This window comes from Raphanus sativus, chromosome 5, assembly GCF_000801105.2.
Source record: "Raphanus sativus cultivar WK10039 chromosome 5, ASM80110v3, whole genome shotgun sequence".
NCBI classification, from domain to species: Eukaryota; Viridiplantae; Streptophyta; class Magnoliopsida; order Brassicales; family Brassicaceae; genus Raphanus; species Raphanus sativus.
The window spans coordinates 36,011,548-36,032,424 of record NC_079515.1 but is presented as its reverse complement, the minus strand read 5'-3'; the positions used below and the strand labels follow the sequence as shown (position 1 = coordinate 36,032,424).

The following is a 20,877-nucleotide window of genomic DNA, read 5'->3' as shown; positions in this document are numbered from 1 at the left end:
TTACAGTTTAGTGTTTAGGATTTACCCAAGGGTTTAGGGTATATCCAAGAATTTAGGGTTTAGTGTTTGGATTTTTACCCAAGGGTTTAAGTTTTGTCCAAGGGTTTAGGGTATAGTGTTTAATGTTTATGATTTACTCTTTTGTGACGATTTTAAAATTGTTAAAAAAAATTCATCTTTTGGCAGCTACTAATATTTTTCATTTATTTTAAAAACTTAACACAAATTATTATTATTTTATTTATTATATTTTATAAAACTGTACATTAATTGGCAAACTATGATTAGTTGGTAATTCACCCAAGAAAAATTCATGATAAAATATTAAAGTAGGAAACATTCCCATATAAAACAAAATTGTGGTAGTTAAAAGATAATCAATGAATTAAAAGAATGTTTACATTTTTATATTTCTAAAAAAAAAAGGTTTACGATGAGGGGATACCGAGAGAGAGAGAGAGAGAGAGAGAGAGAGAGAGAGAGAGAGATAACTACGATCCACTTATGCACTTATAATAATAACATAACATGTAGTATATGAATTAGACATAATGATACATAGAGATTGAGAAAGAATTACAATCTACTTATATTTATACTAATAGCTAGACGGGTAATATATGAATCATATGAATGCCCGCACGCATGATATGATCGTAATTACCTTTTTATCCTTTTCAAAAAACTAAAATGTTTATGATGAGAGAGAGAGAGACTTATATGTGAATAAACCTAAATGAGTAAGATACAAAGATACAACGAGAGTGAAATATAATTATGATCCACTTATGCACTAATAATAATAGCTATACATGCAATATATAAATCATATCGATGCCCGCACATGCATGATTTATTATTTCATATTTCAAAGTATATTATAATAATTTAAACCTCAAAGTATATTGAATTAAGTAATGTCTAAAATGCTTATAGTTTTGAACCACAAAAACTGAATGGAGAACAAATTTAGTTTTAGTAATACATAAAACATATGAATTGTATTTGAATAATACATATTTATATTAATAATACATAAAACATCTGAAGACCAAATTTAGTTTTAATAATACATAAAACATTTGATTAGATATTAATAATATTTATACATAAAACATAAGAATCGTATTAATGCCCGTGTGCGGGCATTAATACGATTCGTATGTTTAAAATAAAAATATGTTAAAATCTTAATCTTATTTTTTAAAACACTCATCAATACTGATAAAATCTGAGAGAGAGAGAGAGAGAGAGAGAGAGAGAGAGAGAGAGAGCCATAGAGAGAGAGAGAGCCAGAGAGAGAGAGAGAGAGAGCCATAGAGAGATAAACAAATTGAGTTCGAGAGTAAGATAAACACACAAAACCCAAATTCCAAACTATATATATATACTTTCTAATATTTTCGAAAAATTGCTGATCTAACCATCTCATTCCGCGCAAGGCGCGGATTACTACCTAGTCTTTAATTAAAGACCAATCCTTAGCTAACTTAGGTTTTATAATATTATTGTATTCATATTAACCTAGGATTAAGTATTAAGGACTTGTGATAAACCTTCATTGCGGGTACTCTAAGTAGACAAGGCAACATTTTTCGAGTCAAAAGCGATAGATTAAGGAAAAAAGTTATATATTTTTTTTTGTCTTCATCGATATTGATTTTACATATAAATATATATATGAAAATCTAAAGGCAACGAGGACGTTTATTACATATGAACTATTTTTTTATTTAAAAGTAAATATGTATATGCGAAGTTCCTTTTGTCCAAATCAACATTATCGTTACATTAGCAAGCATTTGCAAAGTGAAGTACGTGGAAAGGTCCTAAACTAGATACGGGTAGATTCGTGGACCAGTTAAAGATAGTTGTGTTATTTTTTAATATATTGTAGAAAACATATGTAAGGTTATTACAGATACTGTTTTGGTGAGATTCGAGATGATACCAATCAGTTAATCACGTGTATTCATGTTTGCTAGACGCTCATCATTTTGAGCAAATGATTGTATTCTAAGTGGCTACGGATAATTTATAAGTTGGTGATCCAAGTATATTGTTTGTAAACTGTAACCGATTCAAGTGGCAGCCGATAAGTTTCAGGACTATTGTAGTTCTGCTTACCCAAATATGCTTCATGTGAACATATGATATGAGATATACATACGATTTTGCTAAATGCACAGTTTATTGAAGGATATGTAAGATTAAGATATTTCATAAGGTTTTAGAGGGTTTTACTGGATCAAGGATTCAGAAGGATTTTTTTTTTAAATCCCGCCTTAATTGTATCTAGCATTTACAAATTTGAAATCTAATCTTATTGAATTAGTTATTTGTAAAAGTCCTCCTAAATTCTACCTTATTGAAAAATGGGTTTATTGGAGTTAGGATGATATTTTATAGTAAAAAAACAATGATCGAAATATAATTTACTAATATGATATAATTTGAAACCTAAAAAGATTACTTTACATTTTTAAAAAGACAAACAAACCTTGTGAAATGAAAATATAATAAAAAATTCTTTGAAATTAAAATTTAATTTTTATATATCATATATATTTTAGAAAACTATAAAATATCAAATTATAGTAATTTAAAAATAAAAAAATAAAAAATTAAATTATTTTTTTCTAAAAACTCTGCAATTTCTCCAAAAACCCGTAAAACTTGTAAACAGATTTATTCAAATCTCAGATTTTCTTGGATTTATTCAAAGCTTTATTTTTTTCAAATAGTTGATTCAATAAGTTCCATTTAGTGTTTTATTGAAAACGAAGATATGTAAAATTATATATGTTTGTGTAAATATGTATATGCATAGGTATATGCATAGGTATATGCATAGGTATATGCACAAAAAAAAATGTATATGCATAGGTATATCAATCAAACTAAGCAAAGTATAACCCAATATCATAGTCCAAAGTTCAAACTGCAACCATAGAAAAAATAGCAAAAGGTGTAAAATAATAATGATATATTTTGAAAATCAGGAAAAAAACACAAGTGGTACAAAAATAAAATATTATTACAATAATTTATTAACGGTCTTGGATTTATAAGCCAATTATAGAACCCAAATAATTTATTCCTAGAATTTGTCCGAGGCTTGACATGAAGCTTTAATGGAGCTGGTTTAACCTCGACAACAGTCTCATCGAACCAACTTGTTTATCTCTACTCAAAAACGGCTTAGTGCGGGAAGCTCGGAATATGTTCGACAAATGCCTGAAACTTGAAAGAAACGTTTACTCATGGAACGCTGTGATAAAGTTCAACGATTTGAAGGAAGCGCTTGAAATTTTCAACAAGGCAAATTCTGAACGAGATTTGAGAGTGAAGCCATTGAGATGTTTGATGAGATGCAAAGGAAAGGGGAGGATGGGGTTTGGTCCGGATTGATGGGTTCAATCTTACTACAATGCTTAAACTTTCTGCTAAGTTAGCTAATGGGTTTTATGGTGAGCAGTTGCATGGCGTTATGGTGAAAACATAGAATGATGCAACTGAGTTTGGTCTTGGTCACTTGGTGCATGATCCTTACAAGCTTCTACGGAACCAGGGAAGGAGATTCATGGTCACAGCTTCTATGGAATCTCTGTTTTTTTATTCATTGCTCGTATCGTGTCTGTAACATATTTTTGAATTGAAATGAACTTGTTCACTGTTGATGTAAAGATATCCGCCTTGAAGTAGTCGCTGACGTAGTTGCTGTAGCAGACGTCGTAGTGAGTGGTGAAGACCATGTGGAGTCAAGATGCTGAGCTGGAGTCGTGTAGACTTGGAGAGCAAGGGAGTATCTTGGAGAAAAGTCAAAGAGGAATAAACTTAGGGAGCAAGTTTATGACTTAAAGGAAGATGAATAAGTGCATTCTAAGAAAAGGAAAATTGCACTTATTGATATGGAAGTTATCCATATTGTGGTTCTTTGGAGACTAGGGTTTCGGGAACGTGGAGTTAGTATAAGATAGCTATGAGATCGTCTGTAGAGAGACAGAGACACATAGGCTGATCTTATAGAGAAAGAGAAGTGCTTGGAAGTGTTCTGGGTCGTGCTGAAGCAGGGGCTGAAGTACTTGACGGTGGAGAGACATAAGCGGGTAGCTTAGGAATTGTTCAGTGACGTGTGTTAGGATGTAACACTAGACGTATAAAGCTGATTAAGCAGAACTTGTAATAGGTTTTACAAGGCGATTTCTAATAAAGCTATTGGTGTGTGCTTGTGTATTTTGTCTCTATAATTTACATTCTACATTACTTAATTGTGGTGTCATCTTTGCACTTACATTCACTACATGTTTGCTTTCTGCAATCATTCACTTATATTTTTTTTATGGTTTTATTATTTCGAAGAAATCAAGCAACACCAATACAATACAAGTTAAGACGACAACAACTGAAACAACGTCAAGCCAACACAGAATAACAACAGCAACACACAAACTACAACGAGAACAATGGACTCATGAAGAAAATCAAAACACAAAGCGAGACCTTCCAAAAGAGAACCTGTCTTAGCAAGTTGCCTTATAAACCACACTTCTCCGGGAGTTTAGAAGCAAGGTTTAATTAAGTTGATCCCACTGAGAAAGGGATCAGTTTTGGTTTTCTGCTTGCATAGACACTGGACGTCGGCTTTGGCCAGGGCAGTGCAGCAAGAGCCCTTTGGATCAATCGGGGTGACTTTCTTTTCCTTATTGTGAGACCTTAACATAATCTAAATACCTTCCTTTGCTATGTTCTTGACGTTATCATAATCACCATCCGAGTTCATATGGTTACAACAGCATCATAGGATTTCTTTGCACAACAATATACTTCACCTGCAGTTACATGAACGATCTAAACAAACCTGAGATAACATAATGTATAGAGGTGTCAAAATGGGTAAACCAACCCAAACCAAACCATATCCAAATGGTTTTAGGTTTATATGGATAATGGATAAAACCAATCCATTAGACAAATGGATTGGGTCAATCCATAACTCATTTAAATTAACGAGTTAATGGTTTTAATGGTTTATCCATGAACAATAGTTTTATAGTTTAAAATAGTTATTATTTGTTACAAAAAAGAAAAATAATTATTAAATAAATTGTGACTTTATTGAAAAATACTACATTTAACACTACATAGAAAAATTCGATTTTGCGGTTTTGACGGAAAAACTCGATTTTACGGTTTTAATGAGGAACTCGATTTTGCAGTTTTGGTGAAAACTCGATTTTGCGGTTTTGACGGGAAAACTTGATTTTGTGGTTTTAACGGGAAAACTTGATTTTGCGGTTTTGGCGAGGAAACTCGATTTTGCGGTTTTGACGGAAAACACAATTTTGCGGTTTTGGCGGGAAAACTTGATTTTACAGTTTTGGCGGGAAAACTCAATTTTACGGTTTTGGCGGGAAAACTCGATTTTACGGTTTTGGCGGGAAAACTCGATTTTGCGGTTTTGGCCGGAAAACTCAATTTTGCGATTTTGGCGGGAAACTCGATTTTGCGGTTTTGGCGGGAAAACTCGATTTTACAGTTTTGGCGGGAAAACTCGATTTTACAGTTTTGGCGGGAAACCTCGATTTTGCGGTTTTGGCGGGAAAACTCGATTTTGCGATTTTGGCGGAAAAACTTGATTTTGCGATTTAGGCGGGAAACTCGATTTTGCGGTTTTGAGGGGAAATTCGATTTTGTGGTTCTAACAGGAAACTCGATTTTATGATTTTGGCGGGAAACTCAAATTTTGGTTTTGGCAGGAAATTCGATTTTTCGGTTTATGGTGCAAAATTGGTTTAGAAATTTGGTTTGATTATTTTTTATATATTTGATTTAAGTTTTTGTTTGTTATAAATATTTTATTGGTTTGGTTATGGATAACTCGTTACCCATTACAATCCAACCCAAATTGATCCAGTCCATTAAGTCCACTAACCCATTTTATCCATTAAACCATTTGTACCCAATTTTTCTATCCATTAAGATCCATGGTTTGGATTGGTTTGGTTTGACCCATTAGTTTTATCCATTTTGACACCTCTAATAATGTATATTAATCAACAAAAAAGTATAGAATTTAATAGAAAAAGCTTGAGAAGCTGAGAAATCCCAAATGGTTCATATGATAACTTCCATATTTAGTGAGACTAATTAGTAAATAACTAAATATATACTAAAAATAGCTAAACCGGATATGAAACCGAAGCAAAAAAAATTCTGGATTCGGTTTAGTTCGGTTTGAGGGGAACAAATATTACAAGAGATTGATTAATAAGATCTCTCTTCTTCTTCCTCCTCTCGCAAGTCACTTTTGAGTCGTTTAGTATCTCTCTATCTGCTACTCCTTCTCAGTCATGATGGATATCGATTTCAACGAATACAAGCTCAGATGCGAGCTTCGTGGCCACGACGACGATGTAAGATCTCTCTCTCTCTCTCTCTCTCTAATCCTCTTCCTCCTTTACTGTGTGTTTCTCGTTTTCGTGATCGGTTCTTCTCCGACAAGTGTTCAGCTCCGTGATTCCACCTTCCTTCAAGATCATCCACTTGAATGTGATTTCTCGTTAGGGTTTAGCTCCAATTTCATGTGCCGATTTGATAACTAGCGTGAGCCTTTGCTTAGATTAGCTGTTGACCTAATTATAATGAATAGAACAAACTGTAATCTGATTTATCAGGTCCGTGGAATATGTGTGTGCACTGACGAGAACATAGCTACCTCATCAAGAGACAGAACCATAAGGGTGTGGTCACTTGGTTCTGATGATAAGCGAAAGTATTCAGCTTCTAAGATTCTCTTGGGTCATACAAGCTTCGTTGGGCCGCTTGCGTGGATCTCCCCGAACGAGGAGTACCCTGAAGGCAGGCTCGTCTCTGGGAGCATGGATACTTCCGTTTTGGTTTGGAATTTGGTCAATGGAGAGGTTGTTCAGTCATTGAAAGGTCATAAGATGCAAGTCACTGGTGTTACTCTTGATGATGAGGACATTGTTTCATCTTCAGTTGACCAGTAAGTCCTCCCATTTTAAGTTTCTTGCTTGAAATCCAATGAGTGTATATTAGCTTGTGGTATTTATTCACTGTTGATATTATATTCTTCTTGACCGTAGTTCCAGCGTAGTTCTGTGTTTATGAGTTCGTTTATTGTCTTGGTGTATTTTGTTAGCTTTATTGATACATGAGTAATACAAGTTCTCATTTGATTTTTTTTTCTTTTGTTGCTCTGAAGAACTTTGAAACGATGGAGAAACGGCCAGCTTGTTGAATCTTGGGAGGCGCACCAGTCCCCTGTCCAGGCAGTCTTGAAGCTGCCGTCTGGTGAGCTTATCTCAGGTTCAAGCGACACAACTCTTAAACTATGGAAGGGGAAAACAAGTCTACGAACTTTTACAGGGCATGCAGGTATATTTAGCTGTGCCTTTGTTTCTCTCTAGTTTTTTTTTCACTGTGAGAAGATGCAGTAAAAAAACTCGTTTAGTGAAGTGCTAAGACACTATGATACGTTTGTTCTTATCACACTAACCTATTTTCAGGGATTTTCTTTTCACTGGAGAAAGTAATGTCTGACATAATTACTTTGGGTTTTGCAGATACGGTTAGAGGGTTAGCCGTGATGCCTGATTTAGGATTTCTTTCAGCATCACATGATGGGTAAGTTCTTTGGTTCCAACAACCTCTTGCCATATCGCATGCCCTTGTCCACTTAATCATGCTCATCAATTACCTCATCCATCTGTTTTAACCAGAATCTCTTGTTTATCAAAACAGTTCCATCAGGTTGTGGGCTCTGAGTGGCGAAGTTCTTTTGGAGATGGTTGGGCACACCTCCATCGTTTACTCAGTTGACGCACATGCATCTGGCCTTATTGTTAGTGGGAGTGAAGATCGCCATGCCAAAATATGGAAAGGTAATGATGGTTTTCCTTTTGTCGTTTTTTTCCTTTATCTGAAATCATGTTTCTTATAGATTAAAATATGTTATATCTTGTTGCTTTTGTTTGGTACAGATGGAGTATGCGTTCAGAGTTTGGAACACCCCGGCTGTGTCTGGGATGCCAAGTTCTTGGAGAGCGGAGACATTGTGACTGCATGTTCAGATGGTGTTACTCGCGTCTGGACAGTACGTGATGGTATGATTGCGGATCAAATGGAGATTGATGCCTATGATTCCCAACTTTCTCAGTACAAATTAAGCAGGTAATCTGATATTTAAAGTTCTGTGTCCATGGAGTTTTTTTTTTCCTGGCTGTATAATAATTTTGTGTCTTTTATGTTTTTAACCTCAGGAAAAAGGTTGGGGGAATGAAACTTGACGAGCTGCCGGGGCTTGATGCTCTGACTTTACCAGGTGCCACTTGTTATCCAAATTTTGTATACTCTTAATCATCCGGTCGAAAGCTGTAGCTGATACTGTCTGGCTAGGTCAGTCTTGTAACATCTTCCACTATTTGATGTATTCTATCAGGTACCAGCGATGGCCAGACAAAAGTCGTAAGGGAGGGAGACAATGGTGTTGCTTATGCATGGAATATGAACGAACAGAGATGGGACAAAGTAAGTCAACATTATATTCTTTTTTTCTTGACCTTTTTTGTTTATTCACTGCATGTCATTTTTGCTCTTGACTTGAATGCTCTGCTTTGTTATCAACTTATTTCAGATCGGTGAGGTTGTTGATGGCCCAGATGGTGTGGGTGACCGTCCTATCCTCGATGGAGCTCAGTATGATTTTGGTTAGATTTTAAACTTTGTTATGGAAACTTCAGATTCATTTGCTATCAAAGTGACCAAAATTCTTAGCACGTTTTATTTTATTTTTCTTCTAGTTTTCGATGTTGACATTGGTGATGGGGAACCTATCCGGAAGCTTCCTTACAATCGAACAGGTACCTGAATTGTATTGTTGACCTTGTCTTAATTCCTTACTGCATCTACAAGCAAGTGCCTCAATTTATTTATACCCAAATGGTTTCTTGTCTTGCAGACAATCCTTATGATGCAGCTGACAAGTGGCTTCTAAAAGAGAATCTTCCCGTCGCATATCGGCAGCAGATTGTTGATTTTATATTACAGAACTCTGGGCAGAAAGACTTCAATTTTAATCCATCTTTTCGTGATCCCTTCACGGGCGGTAAAATTTCTATTTTTTTTTAAATATATTTAGTTTGGGATTTTTTTCAGTTTTTATTGTAATTTTTATGGTCTGCCTTCTTGGTGTAACAGCAAATGCTTATGTTCCTGGGCAAGCATCTCATTCAGCTGGTATGAATACATCGTGAGACTGAGTTATTTTTTCTAATAAAGGATTTCGGTTTTTTTTTTTAAATAATATTCTTCCTTTTTGAGGTTTGACGAACTTTGACCCTTTTCTGTTGCAGCAACACCAGCAAAACCTTTATACAAGCACATTCCTAAAGTACGCTAGTTTTCTTCTTTCTTTATTCCTGTTTGTTGTTTCTAGCTCCTGATCATTTGTTTCTTCCATTGTTTACTCCAGAGAGGCGTGCTAGTTTTTGATGTTGCTCAATATGACGGGATCTTGAAAAAGATGACAGAGTTTAACAATACTCTACGATCTGACCCAGTAAGCTCTCAATAGTAACTTCTGGCACACGAGCACCGTTACTCCAAGAACGATTCAGTGATTATTTGACTTATACTAGTGTTGGTAATCTGTGTGTTTTGAAAAAAAATTCCCCTCTTTTGAAGGTAAATACTGACAAGTCCATGACAGAAGCCGAAGTATCCAGAGTGGGCGCAATCGTTAAGATACTCAAGGACACATCACATTACCACGCTACCAGTTTTGCTGACATCGATATCGCTTTGCTTCTGAAAGTGATACAAACATGGCCACCTGCGATGATGTTTCCGGGTAAATCTTCTCTTGTCATTAATCAGTCAAAGAGAACTGTTTATTACATATTTAGGTTTCCATAATAACCATATATATAGCTAAAAGCCTAAAAGTCAGTTGATTCTTAGTATTCTTGGTTTCCATGGCTATAAATCGTTTTACCGTTTTGCTAGCCATTCTATTTTGCGACAATTGTTGGTTTCTAGCTCTCATGCTTATGGATTTTGAATATGCAGCTACTGATTTAGTCAGGATGCTCGTTTTGCATCCTCATGGAGCAAGCCTACTTATTAAGCATGTGGAAAACAACAATGGTAATCATCTAACGTGAAGTTACGGTTTCCCAACATTTAGTAAAAGTATCAAGCGACTTTCTTTGTTAACTTGTATCTCTGTGTAAATAAATTTAATCAGATCTGCTTCTGGATGTTATAAAGAAAGTCACAGAAGATTCGGCTCTTCCTGCAAATCTTCTAACAACTGTTCGTGTCCTTGTTAATCTATTCAAGAATCCTTCATTTCATTACTGGCTACAGAAGCATCATAGTCAAGTAAGTACTGTTTCGTTTCTATGGGTTTATATCACAATAAGCATATGTGATGATCTCCATGAACCAGCTTTTGGTTTCTATGTCTAATATCCGTGTCTGAGCTGCGTTTGTGAGTGCTTAGAAATGAAGTTTATAATTTCATTTTACCGTAGCGCCTATAGATTGGTGTTTTTGTGTGTTCATTATGATAATTTGAAGAAGTGGTTTCTCGGGTACTCATCGTTGGATATGTGCTGTCTGTTGGATGCAGATTCTTGATGCCTTCTCAAACTGCTATTCATCACCAAATAAGAATCTGCAGTTGGCGTATTCGACGTTACTTCTCAAGTAAGATACTCTCTTATACTAAGTTTGCTTTAGAATCTATATTACTCACTGTTGACACATAACATCAACACCATCGTCTATGTTTTTTTTTGCAGTTATGCAGTGCTACTAATAGAGAAGAAAGATGAAGAAGGCCAATCTCAAGTCCTTTCAGCAGCATTGCAGGTAGGTCTAATCTGAGAGAACCAATGTACCAAAAAGTTTCCGGAGTTTTCTTTCGTTGTGCTAAAAAAATGATAATTTAAACAGATTGCAGAAGAGGAAGCTGCAGATGTTGATTCCAAGTTCCGGAGTTTGGTAGCAATAGGCTCGCTGGTTAGTTCTCAAACCACTAGAGTTCTATACTTGTTGGTTACATAACTGTTTTAAATGGGTGTATGTTGTTTGTGTAATGATGACAGATGCTTGAAGGGCTCGTGAAGAAGATAGCGATAGATTTTGAGGTGGAGAGCATTGCCAAATCAGCAAAGGCATCTAAGGAAGCTAAGATTGTGGAAGTTGGTGCTGATATCGATCTTCTAATTCGCCAGCCTTAAAAATGGAGTCTTTTGAGATTAGGATTTTTCTTTTATTTGTATTTTGCTTACGTTTCAAGCAGAGTTTCAGATTTCTGAATACATATTTGAATATAAGTCAGATATGGAAAGTGACTCTGCTCTTGTCAACAGAATTTGAATATTTTTTTATAAGAACTTAAATTATAATATCTCTACTACCACTCAAATTCATATCATCTGTTATTAGAGCCGAAGTCTTCCCCCTTCCCGGTGACAGAGCCTCTTTACTAAACATACAACAGATTTCGCGGAGATGATAACAAGGCGGAGTGAATAAGAGTTTGTTACAGGAGGAGAAACAAAAAAAAAAAATTGGAAGGTTGAAAACATGCCTTTGAGTTTTAACAACTACGTTTTACCCCTGAAACTTGTACAAATTAGCAAATACTCTTTACGTATTTAAGCTCTGATCATTTTGGGAATATTGTGCAGATTTTCTTTTAATCATTGCAGCAATTTCTGCCTTTGGCAGGAGGTGAACGGCTGACTCTTACGCTGATCTTGTTTTCCTTGCGAATGTGAATCTTTCTTCCTTCTTCATTGACTTGTACCACACTCAAAACTAATTAATCTCCATATATATATATATATTTTACACATAAATTTATTTAGATGAAGCAAAAGACTTACAAAATTTCTGGTTTCTGAGAAATGGAAGGATTGCCGATTCAGAAGATGGGATGCATAAAAGTAAAAGTGAAGCTATTAATAGGATGAACTTGAGACTCATTTTTCTGCCCTATGTATCTTTTGTCTAGCTAAAGCATAAATAGTAAATAGATAGTTGTTAGTGTAAGACTGTTAGGTGGCGATCATATCAGCGTCGTTCTCACCATAGTTGGTGAAGATTTGTATAAGTCAATGCATTTTTAATGAGCGGATGTTGGCCTTTTAATCTTTAGTTTCTTCTCCTTATACTTGCATTAGAAGAAAAAAAATACCATGAATAAGTACCTTTATGTGTATCGAAATTATCTAGTAGTAGTGGTTTAATGGTTTTCCAGATCAAAGATCGATTCTCCTCCAATGTAAAATTGTTAACTCCACATGTGGCTACCTGTCGCCGGCCCACATGAGCAGGATTAGTCGGGATTCGCCTAGACATCTCTCATGTTTAATAAATATATAAAATATCTCCAACGTTAATCATCAATTTCGGTAAAACAATGAGACGCACAAGATATATGGGTAATGGAATCCATGCTTCAGTACTCACTCGACAGTCCAAAATTTTGGATCAAATAGGCAATAGATACTCACAATGACTCAATATCCTAGGGTTTGACATAATTTTTCAACTGAACTCAAAGAATTTGGAAGATTAAGAAAAGGCTCCAGAGCATTCGGTGTGTCCTATACGTAACTCGTGTGGCAAACTGTATAACTGATTCTTTTATCTTTTAGCTAAGAGTGCGAGATTTTTTTTTGTAGGGTTATTCTTCCGACTTGCTTTTAGTGTTGTTTTTGATTTCTATTTTTAAAACCACCTCAATTTAGAGTAATAAAATAGTTATTATGTTAAAAAAAAAGAAGGCAGTACACCTAGCTGCAATCCAGAATCCAGATGAGGGGTTACGAAAGTTGCCCGGACAAAAGTGTAAGAAAGGTATCTTGATCGTGACTCGTGAGGTTGTAGAGGGTGACGAATAGCATGAAGAGAAACCTTAGGCGATCAAGACAATCGATCTTGCTGCAGAGAATCTGGTGAATCTCTCTCTAACCAAGTGAGAATATGTTTGGAGATGGAGGCATATATAATTGAATGTTTCTCTCCTTCCACAACTACTATACATACAATGAAATTCCATTTCTTTTATTCATAAGAGTATATAACATACATAATGAAATAACAGTGTAACAAACAATTAGAGACCACTTATTAGAAGATGTATACAATAGATGGATGGAAACGAAAGACAATTATATGTCATAGCTTAGAAATAATTAGGGGGATAGATCTACAAAGAGTTCATCTTGGCGCCTAAAAGACACCCAAATGCATATAGATGGAGATTACTGTATTCATAGGGATTCTGTTCAAGCGAAAGTTAAATGTATCTATTTTTGTAAACGGTCCATTTAACCACCACGAACCATAGATTGCCGTTCTCATGGTTTGCCTGCCGGTCTTGACTTACTAGGGCATGCTTCTATATTTACTGTTTGATGAATTCATGACGCTAATCAGTAAACCAAAAATGTAAAATAGAGAGTACAAGTGGAATGATAAATTTTCAGGATTCCTTACAAAGTTTGCGGTTGTGGCATGACTGAGTTGAAGCTGCACAAGATGAAATCAAGAAAGAGAGAATCAGAAGAACCAAAGCAATCAACAACACGTTTCTCTTCATTTTCTATATTTATGTGTTGTAGGTGAAAAAGTTATGTGTGTGTATTTATACCAGTTACAGATTTTTTATTCTTTCAAATGTGAAGTCTACAATGAAGCAGCGTATAGAAGACCTTTTCTGATCTTTTATTATCCGACTTGAAGGAGTCTTCAACGTAGACAAACATGATAGTTCTCTTTACACAACGCGTGGACATATTGCATGTTTTTTCTTTTTTGAATATCAACAAAGTTTGAAACCGAAATCTCTAATTTCTTAAATTTGAAACCATAACATTTAATGTTAGTTTTTTTTTAATATTAGTTTCATTCCTGCTATTTTTAATAACTTATAAATTACGAATTTACGATTTACTTTACTGAACTCCTTTAATCCCTTTTCCAAGAGGGATGGTAGTGATGCTTATAAGTTATAACTATGACACAAAGTTGCCCCTTTACAAAGAAAAAAAAACTTATGATACGAAAAGTACGCATAAAAATGAAGCATTAAAGAATAAACAGAACTCCAAAAACCAATGTGATATCTTTTCTCCCCAATTCTACCTGCATGTAAGGTTAAAAAAGGTCAACTTGCATGTCCACGTCCTGTCTCATCAGCCGAGAATGTTTCAAAGTCACGTAATTTGAATATACTTAGCGGCTAATAAAAGACACTAATAAACCTAATAATTATCAGCACAAGAAATTGGATCATGACTAAATTGATATTGTTAGCACGTTGGAAACAAACAAAAACTCTAAATCTGAAGTGTCTGATTGGGTATTGGTTATAGGGTCTTTCTTTGAAGAACGATCCTTAAATCACGCATATTTCTTCATGAAACAGCGACATTTAAATATGTCTAGATTAAAAACTGTATAACAAATTTTAGATCATGAGTCATGAGACATGACTAGTGAAGACTCATGTGTTTGTGTCTGTAACTACAATGCTACAATGCTTGAATGTCTCGTGAAGAAAATACAGATATTTTTTTATGCGGAAACATTCTCAAATCAGGACCATCTTTAGAGAAGCTAGAAGTTCGGGTTGATGTCGATCTTCTAACTCGTCAGCATTCTTAAGAGAGAAACTTGTGATTGCGCCTTATATTTGATAAATGTTAGCAAAAAAGATGTTTCTCTTTACAGTTTCACACGATCTGTATTCCTTTTCACTTGAAATGCATGGCAAAGTTTCCTAGCAGAGCTTCAGATTAAATCTGAAAACAGATTTAAATAACAAACAGTTGTATACAATGAAAACAGAGGGCAACTAAAAGAGAGACTACTCTGTAAAAATTCCCCAAAGAAACCATATATATGTAGATGAAATTATGCTTAGAGATTTAATTTGGAATTGTAGTTTTTCCAACTAGAATCATAATCATTTTCCGTGAAAAATTCTTTGTAAGAAGCTAAGCGTTTTAGCTAGCTCCCATATAATATCAGTAATGTTATCATTATCAATAACATTTTGTAGGAAACCAAAGGCGCAATTTAGATCCGTGCCTTCTCAAATGTAACATTATTCTCCACCATGTAACTAATCATAAATTACCTTTGGTCAAATTAAATCGACAGCTAAACAGAAAAATTAGTAGTATGAACACTTGAACAGAAAGCTTAGCAAACATTAACCTCCGTGATATAAAAGCAGTTAGGCGACCGACAATACTAAAGTTATTATAGAAACGAAAGTTAAACGAGATTGTCGACTTCGTCGTTTCTATAATAACTTTGGCAGGTTTGGAAGTTAATGCATTTGACACTCCAAGAGAAATACAGTAGTTTATAGTTTTATACTAACAAAACAGTCCAGTCTTCGATCTTTGGATCGAGTTCAGTTGTCTTTGGACCAGGATCAGTTCGGACCCTCTCAGCTTTGGCGTATGCCACTGCACATAGAATTTTTATACACCACTAATAAATCAGGTAGAGAAACTGCAAAATAAACAAATGAATAAACAAACCTTGTTGTTGTTGTTGTTACGAAGCAAAGAAGCTTGAGCATTTTCTGAATCTCTCTTCTCTGTTTCGACCCATTTAAATTCCATTTAATGCCAAACCCCACATTCCCATTAATGCTCTTCTCCTCCTCCCCACTCTCCCTTACCATCACCACCGTCCAATCTCATGTTACATATCCACCCTACACGTGTCCCCTCTCCTCCATCTCTCCGGCGACAACAGCGCCTCTGGATCACCGCACCTCAGCCGGCTTGACGAGTGCGGTGCTGTTCTGAAAAACATCGGACTCGTCATCGACTTCGTCCGCCTCGACGACGAGCTTCCCGTCGCCGGAATCCTCTCCGATATCGGGAAGAACACCCCCGATCGCCGCCGCGATTTCGCGCTCCTGTGGTAACGCAACGAGAACACTCTCGATTTCGACATTAGGTTTCCGAACGGAGACTGACGCTGCTGCTTGCTGCTCCACGTGGATCTCCGGTGTCTCCACGGCGTCGCTGCCGATTCTTCCCTCTCGTAACCGAACGAGTAAGATCGCTTGAACTCCCGATCCGGTGATCGCTCCTCCACTGACGCTGTGATCTCCTCGTCGATCGCAGCAGCAGCAGCGATCTCGTCGTCGAAGCTCGGACGAATCCGTGGAGCCATTAAGGGGACGAAAGGGGACGTAGGCAAAACGACGCCGGATCGGAGAATAGCCGTGCGGCAGAGGGGACAGTTAGGATGAGACCGTAACCACTCGTCGATGCACTCGACGTGAAAAGCGTGGAAGCACAACGGAAGCGTGCGCACGTAATCTCCATCCTCGAATTCCAACAAACAAACAGCGCAATCGGCGGCAGGAGAAACGTTTTTCCCGGCGGAGTAGAGAAACAGAGGAAGCGTTTTGATAACGGAATCGTCTAATCCGTAAGGAGAGTGGTGAAACGAGTCGAAAGGGAAGGGAGAAAGGGATCGGAGGTGGGAGGATGAAGTCGAGGCAGAGGATAGGTGAAGTAGACGGCGCCGACGGGATCTCCACCGTCGAAAACGACGGAGAACGGGAGAAATAAAACGGCGGGAGATGAGGCGTGAGTAGGTCACGAAGAGAAAAGTGGCGGCTAAAACAACCACCATAGCGATCAACGGAGGACTGAACTGGAGAGGAGGATCAGAAGAACGGGAAAGAATATCATCAGCTTCACCGGAATACGGTGAAAGTGATGGTGAAGGCGCCGGTGTGGGAACCGGTGAGATATCGGCTGAACGTCGCGGTGGCGCCGCGAATCGCATGATAGTTTGGGTTGTTTATGTTTTGAAAAAACCAAAAAAGTATAACAAGGAAAGCTCTTACAAAACAGAGCTTCCAGTGAAAGGTTTAACGTAAATGAGTATTCAGCGTTGACTAAAGGTAAACGGTATTCGGACACTAATTGCCACGTCATTGTTTTTATTTTATTTTTAATTCTAATGCTGACATATATAACTATCAAAATCACTCATAATTGATCAAATAATTACAAAGTTGGAAGCAATCCGATCGTGGAATTTAATCACTAAATAACTAACTGTAGTATTAGTACTCCATCCGTTTCTTAAAGAGTGTCGTTGTGACATTTTTTACACAGATTAATTGTTGAAATATATGTAAATTGTAATTAATTATACTTCTTTGACCAATAGTATTTTAGATAAATAAAATTATTTATAAAATCAATGCAGTTTGCAATTAATTTTCAGCTGAAAATTAGTATAATTTACATTGGAATTGTAAAATGATATTCTTTGTGTAACAAGAAAATGAGCTTAGAGTGACACTTATTATGAAACAGAGGAAATATCATTTAGCTAGGGAAAAGAGATGAGCAAAATCTAGCAATATGGAATTTCGAGGGGAATAAAAGGAAAAAAAGAAGAAGACAGTGGCTCCTTTAGGGTTGTTTGATTTTAATGTGGATTTGATGTGGTGACCCAGTCTGATACTAATGGTCTTGGAACTTTATTTAAGTGGATTTGTATGACTTTGTTATTTTTTACATCCAAGCCTTTAGAAAATTCTAGTTTCATTTTCATACTGCCTGATAAAGCCAACCAAGTGAAAACTTTGTTATTTACAATGTATTTCATTTCTCTTCTAGATGGTTATATTCCTCGTTTTTGTCATGTCTGAGATTATTATTCATATGATTTTGACTAAAGACATGCCTATTTGGTGGGTGGATGTTAATTTTAAAATTAATGTAAAATTACATAAGAAGTAGAATTTTCAGGTTGACTAATATGATACAAGACTCTGATATTATTATACATACACATGAGACTGTACTAGTCTTTGAAATAGCCAAGAAAAAAAATGTATCTAAGAACCAAGTCACATGTTCATAAGTTAAGTCCACATTACCTCATTACTTCTTTTAAGATCTAGAGCTCCTTGCTTGTGACCCAAAGAGAAGAAAAGTTTACTTGCATGAAATAATATGTAAAATAAATATTTATTTCTGATGGCAATAAAGGTGCAATAAAAACCGGTCAGAAGTACTTGGCTTGGCCTATCTATACAATGAAACACAATGACTCCAGAATTTATTGTTCAACTACTTTCTTTTAGTCCCAGAGATATTTCTGACATTATTGTTCATTAAAACTCTATTTGTTTGCACTTTGCACCCATAACACACAGGTTCAGATTTGAGATTTGAGTTTAAGTGATGTTCGGATTCTCGTTTGATGATTTATCTTCATGGATTTAGAAACTTGTTACCATCTCCTATGGCTATGTGCCTATGGCTAGCGCTGGACAGAGGATTTCCACTTTTAAACATACAGGCTTTATCATACTCCTTTTGGGCCGATAAATTTATCATACTCTTGGGCCGATAAATTTATCATACTCTTGGGCTAAGAATAGTCCTTAAACTGAAAAAGCCCAAATAATGTATCTCACTTTATAAACTCGGGTTTCCATCATGTGAGTTGGATCTATGCCAGTAGCTACATTCGTTTAATTTCTAGACTTGCATTTTAGTTATGAAATACTTCTGTTTCCTTGAATTTGATCGATTACAGTAGCTACGTTTGTTTAAATTCCTCACAGTATGTACTACGCATGTAACACTAGTTGTATATTGGCCTCACAGAAGTGGTTCAGATTAGTCATGTGTTATCACATGTCGGTTCTCTGTCCCTGACGATGCTAAAATATTAATTTTTCAGTGGCCGGTATTCGAACCCAGATGCCGGAATTCACAGCTGTAAATCCTTTATCAACTGAGTTAAGAGCTCCGGTTTGCTTTTAGTAACTTTACATGTAAGTGCCAAAGAAAAATGCAAAATACAGAACGCAGCTACTCAGGGTTTGTAGTTAATGACTTATATTACTGTTTTTACCTTGTTATAAACTCAATTTCATACGTAACTAGTGTATGCGTGCATCATGGATGAGAAGAAAAACGATCTCCTCGGAATCTTTTTGTCTAATGGCCATGTAATAAGTGTTGCCATTATGTCATAATCTGAACTCATTGAGTTATAAAAGTAAAAAAAAAAAAACCAATATAGCGAACACCAAAAACGTGTAATCATCTATGATTATAGAAAACCTTTTTATTCAGTATGAAGTGATTGATCAGACAATTATTGCCTAAAACAAATCTTTGACAAATAAAAGATAATAATTCAAATATGGATGAATTAATCATTTAAAATGACATGCAAAGACTTTATGATGTCTTGATCTTGGCTGCTTCTTTGGTTGGGTACACTCTGTTCCTTTATCGCTCTTCTCTGTATAGTTGTATTGTATACATGAAAATAGTGATGGATGAAACTAAAATTTTCCACCCTATTGGGTATTGGCAATAATCAACATTAAAATCAACACCAGAATATTACAATGGACTGAACACGTTTTTCGTTTTTCCTAAAAAAATATCATAATATAATTAGGCATTGTAAAATAAAGAAAATAAGCTTGCATGTGTTAAAATTTGATTACTGTGGAAACTAAAAAGAAGATTATTAAAAACGCAAATAATTTAATTAAGTGAATGACACCCATACGTCAAGGACTGGTGGACCAAGCAGTCCATATTAAAATGATACATTATGCATAAAATCTTATCCTCTAATCGAAAACTCTTACTTTGTTCAGGAACCATGTCTTAGTGTCTTCGTCATATATATGTCTTCGTCATCCTCTTAGTCTAATTTACAACTCGAACCAAAATCTCAACAAACAATCATTTTTAGTAAAATATTTTTGTTTTCAAGATCACACATGTCCTTGCGATAGTCTTCCATGTGTGTTTGCTGTATCCCAAAAGAAATCTTGATTTCGTTAGCTTTTAAAGATAATATCGAGTAGTGTTTTCTCTTCGTCAAACAAGGCCAAATGTGTAGCACGATTTTCTTACAATGTTAAGAAACAAACATAGATTATATTTTATAGTTGACATTTAAATAAGTAACCAATAGTGACGGTATATGATACAAATAATTAATGATCTTTTAGATGAGTATATTATTTCTCTTTCTCGAGACGCTTACATAAATCTCACCTAACAAATACACTGATACTAGTTTTCATATATACATGGACATGGTGATGTCACTTCTGAGTTTGATGCATAACTCATATCGTAATACGTGTACAGTTTTAGCTAAAACTATAGTGTCTTTGGTTTTCTGACTCAACCTTTAATATATATATTAGGAATCTGGCTGATGGAAAAATATCAAGCGAACTTGGACAACCAAAACTGATAAAGTAATGTTACGTAGCTCCGATCTTATGGGAATTTGCATTTCGGTAAACCATGTATATGCTTATTTGTAATGCCTTTTGGGGAACCGTTTGGTCATTGTGATAACCAAAAATTCAATAAACTAGTATTGAATATAGAAGATGTATATATTCTAGGGAAAATGGCTTATTCCCCTACGAACTAGTTGTTCCCGGCTTTTTCACACACGAACTTTTAAACCATGCCAAAAACTACACGAACAACGGAAATATTGCTTATTCCCTTATGAACTAATTATTTCCAGCTTTTTCAGACACAAATTTTTAAACTTTGCCAAAAACCACATACACTATGCTATTTTTTTAATTACATACACAAACTATCAATTTTAAGCTAATTCCTCTAAAATCGTAAATTGTTTTATTTAAACATTAACTTAGTTTATAACAGGCGGATAGCCCATTTAATTTGGATTGATAAAAAGAATAATACATCGTTTTTTTTTGTCAACTGCTCTTCTTCTTCAAAAATCGTTTTACTCTTCATCATAAATTGGGAATTA

General features: G+C 35.5%; 3 protein-coding genes and 1 long non-coding RNA gene across 5 annotated transcripts; 1 reads left to right on the top strand and 3 right to left on the bottom strand.

The window, feature by feature from the left end:
* The first annotated feature begins 6,279 nt into the window (after positions 1 to 6,279).
* LOC108862777 (uncharacterized) lies at positions 6,280 to 11,462 on the top strand. The gene is made up of 21 exons (XM_056986147.1): positions 6,280 to 6,416; positions 6,678 to 7,009; positions 7,229 to 7,401; positions 7,590 to 7,650; positions 7,768 to 7,907; positions 8,007 to 8,196; positions 8,286 to 8,347; positions 8,465 to 8,553; positions 8,660 to 8,732; positions 8,826 to 8,885; positions 8,984 to 9,130; positions 9,223 to 9,261; positions 9,378 to 9,415; positions 9,497 to 9,583; positions 9,709 to 9,874; positions 10,093 to 10,170; positions 10,271 to 10,407; positions 10,658 to 10,734; positions 10,830 to 10,899; positions 10,984 to 11,049; positions 11,136 to 11,462. Exons 1-21 carry the CDS (start codon positions 6,354 to 6,356, stop codon positions 11,268 to 11,270), a joined length of 2,283 nt encoding a protein of 760 aa, XP_056842127.1. The 5' UTR covers positions 6,280 to 6,353; the 3' UTR covers positions 11,271 to 11,462.
* An 83-nt stretch (positions 11,463 to 11,545) lies between these two features.
* On the bottom strand, positions 11,546 to 12,059 carry LOC108862778 (uncharacterized). Its single transcript, XM_056986148.1, has 2 exons — positions 11,922 to 12,059; positions 11,546 to 11,835 (listed from the first exon to the last, which is right to left on the bottom strand). Exons 1-2 carry the CDS (start codon positions 12,019 to 12,021, stop codon positions 11,732 to 11,734), a joined length of 204 nt encoding a protein of 67 aa, XP_056842128.1. The 5' UTR covers positions 12,022 to 12,059; the 3' UTR covers positions 11,546 to 11,731.
* A 1,026-nt stretch (positions 12,060 to 13,085) lies between these two features.
* Positions 13,086 to 13,648, bottom strand: LOC130495092 (uncharacterized). Its single transcript, XR_008934369.1, has 2 exons — positions 13,540 to 13,648; positions 13,086 to 13,450 (listed from the first exon to the last, which is right to left on the bottom strand). It is a non-coding gene; the product is annotated as an uncharacterized LOC130495092 (long non-coding RNA).
* A 508-nt stretch (positions 13,649 to 14,156) lies between these two features.
* On the bottom strand, positions 14,157 to 17,023 carry LOC108862776 (RING-H2 finger protein ATL65). Of its 2 annotated transcripts, none has more exons than XM_056986145.1 (2): positions 15,597 to 17,023; positions 14,157 to 15,546 (listed from the first exon to the last, which is right to left on the bottom strand). In XM_056986145.1, the coding sequence occupies exon 1, from the start codon at positions 16,864 to 16,866 to the stop codon at positions 15,763 to 15,765; it is 1,104 nt and encodes a 367-aa protein (XP_056842125.1). In that variant the 5' UTR covers positions 16,867 to 17,023; the 3' UTR covers positions 14,157 to 15,546; positions 15,597 to 15,762. The 2 variants fall into 2 exon arrangements, with proteins under 2 accessions (XP_056842125.1, XP_018492513.2); XM_018637011.2 differs by having other exon boundaries at positions 14,157 to 15,521.
* Positions 17,024 to 20,877: the final 3,854 nt, after the last annotated feature.

What these genes read in the sequence shown, in the direction of transcription:
- LOC108862777 (XM_056986147.1), top strand. Translation starts at nt 6,354, where the DNA reads ATGATGGATATCGATTTCAACGAATACAAGCTCAGATGCGAGCTTCGT. An exon ending in AACTTTTACAGGGCATGCAG is followed by an intron (nt 7,402 to 7,589) that starts GTATATTTAGCT and finishes TGGGTTTTGCAG; the next exon opens with ATACGGTTAGAGGGTTAGCC. An exon ending in GCATGTGGAAAACAACAATG is followed by an intron (nt 10,171 to 10,270) that starts GTAATCATCTAA and finishes AAATTTAATCAG; the next exon opens with ATCTGCTTCTGGATGTTATA.
- LOC108862778 (XM_056986148.1), bottom strand. Translation starts at nt 12,021, where the DNA reads ATGAGTCTCAAGTTCATCCTATTAATAGCTTCACTTTTACTTTTATGC. An exon ending in TCTCAGAAACCAGAAATTTT is followed by an intron (nt 11,836 to 11,921) that starts GTAAGTCTTTTG and finishes GTGTGGTACAAG; the next exon opens with TCAATGAAGAAGGAAGAAAG.
- LOC108862776 (XM_056986145.1), bottom strand. Translation starts at nt 16,866, where the DNA reads ATGCGATTCGCGGCGCCACCGCGACGTTCAGCCGATATCTCACCGGTT.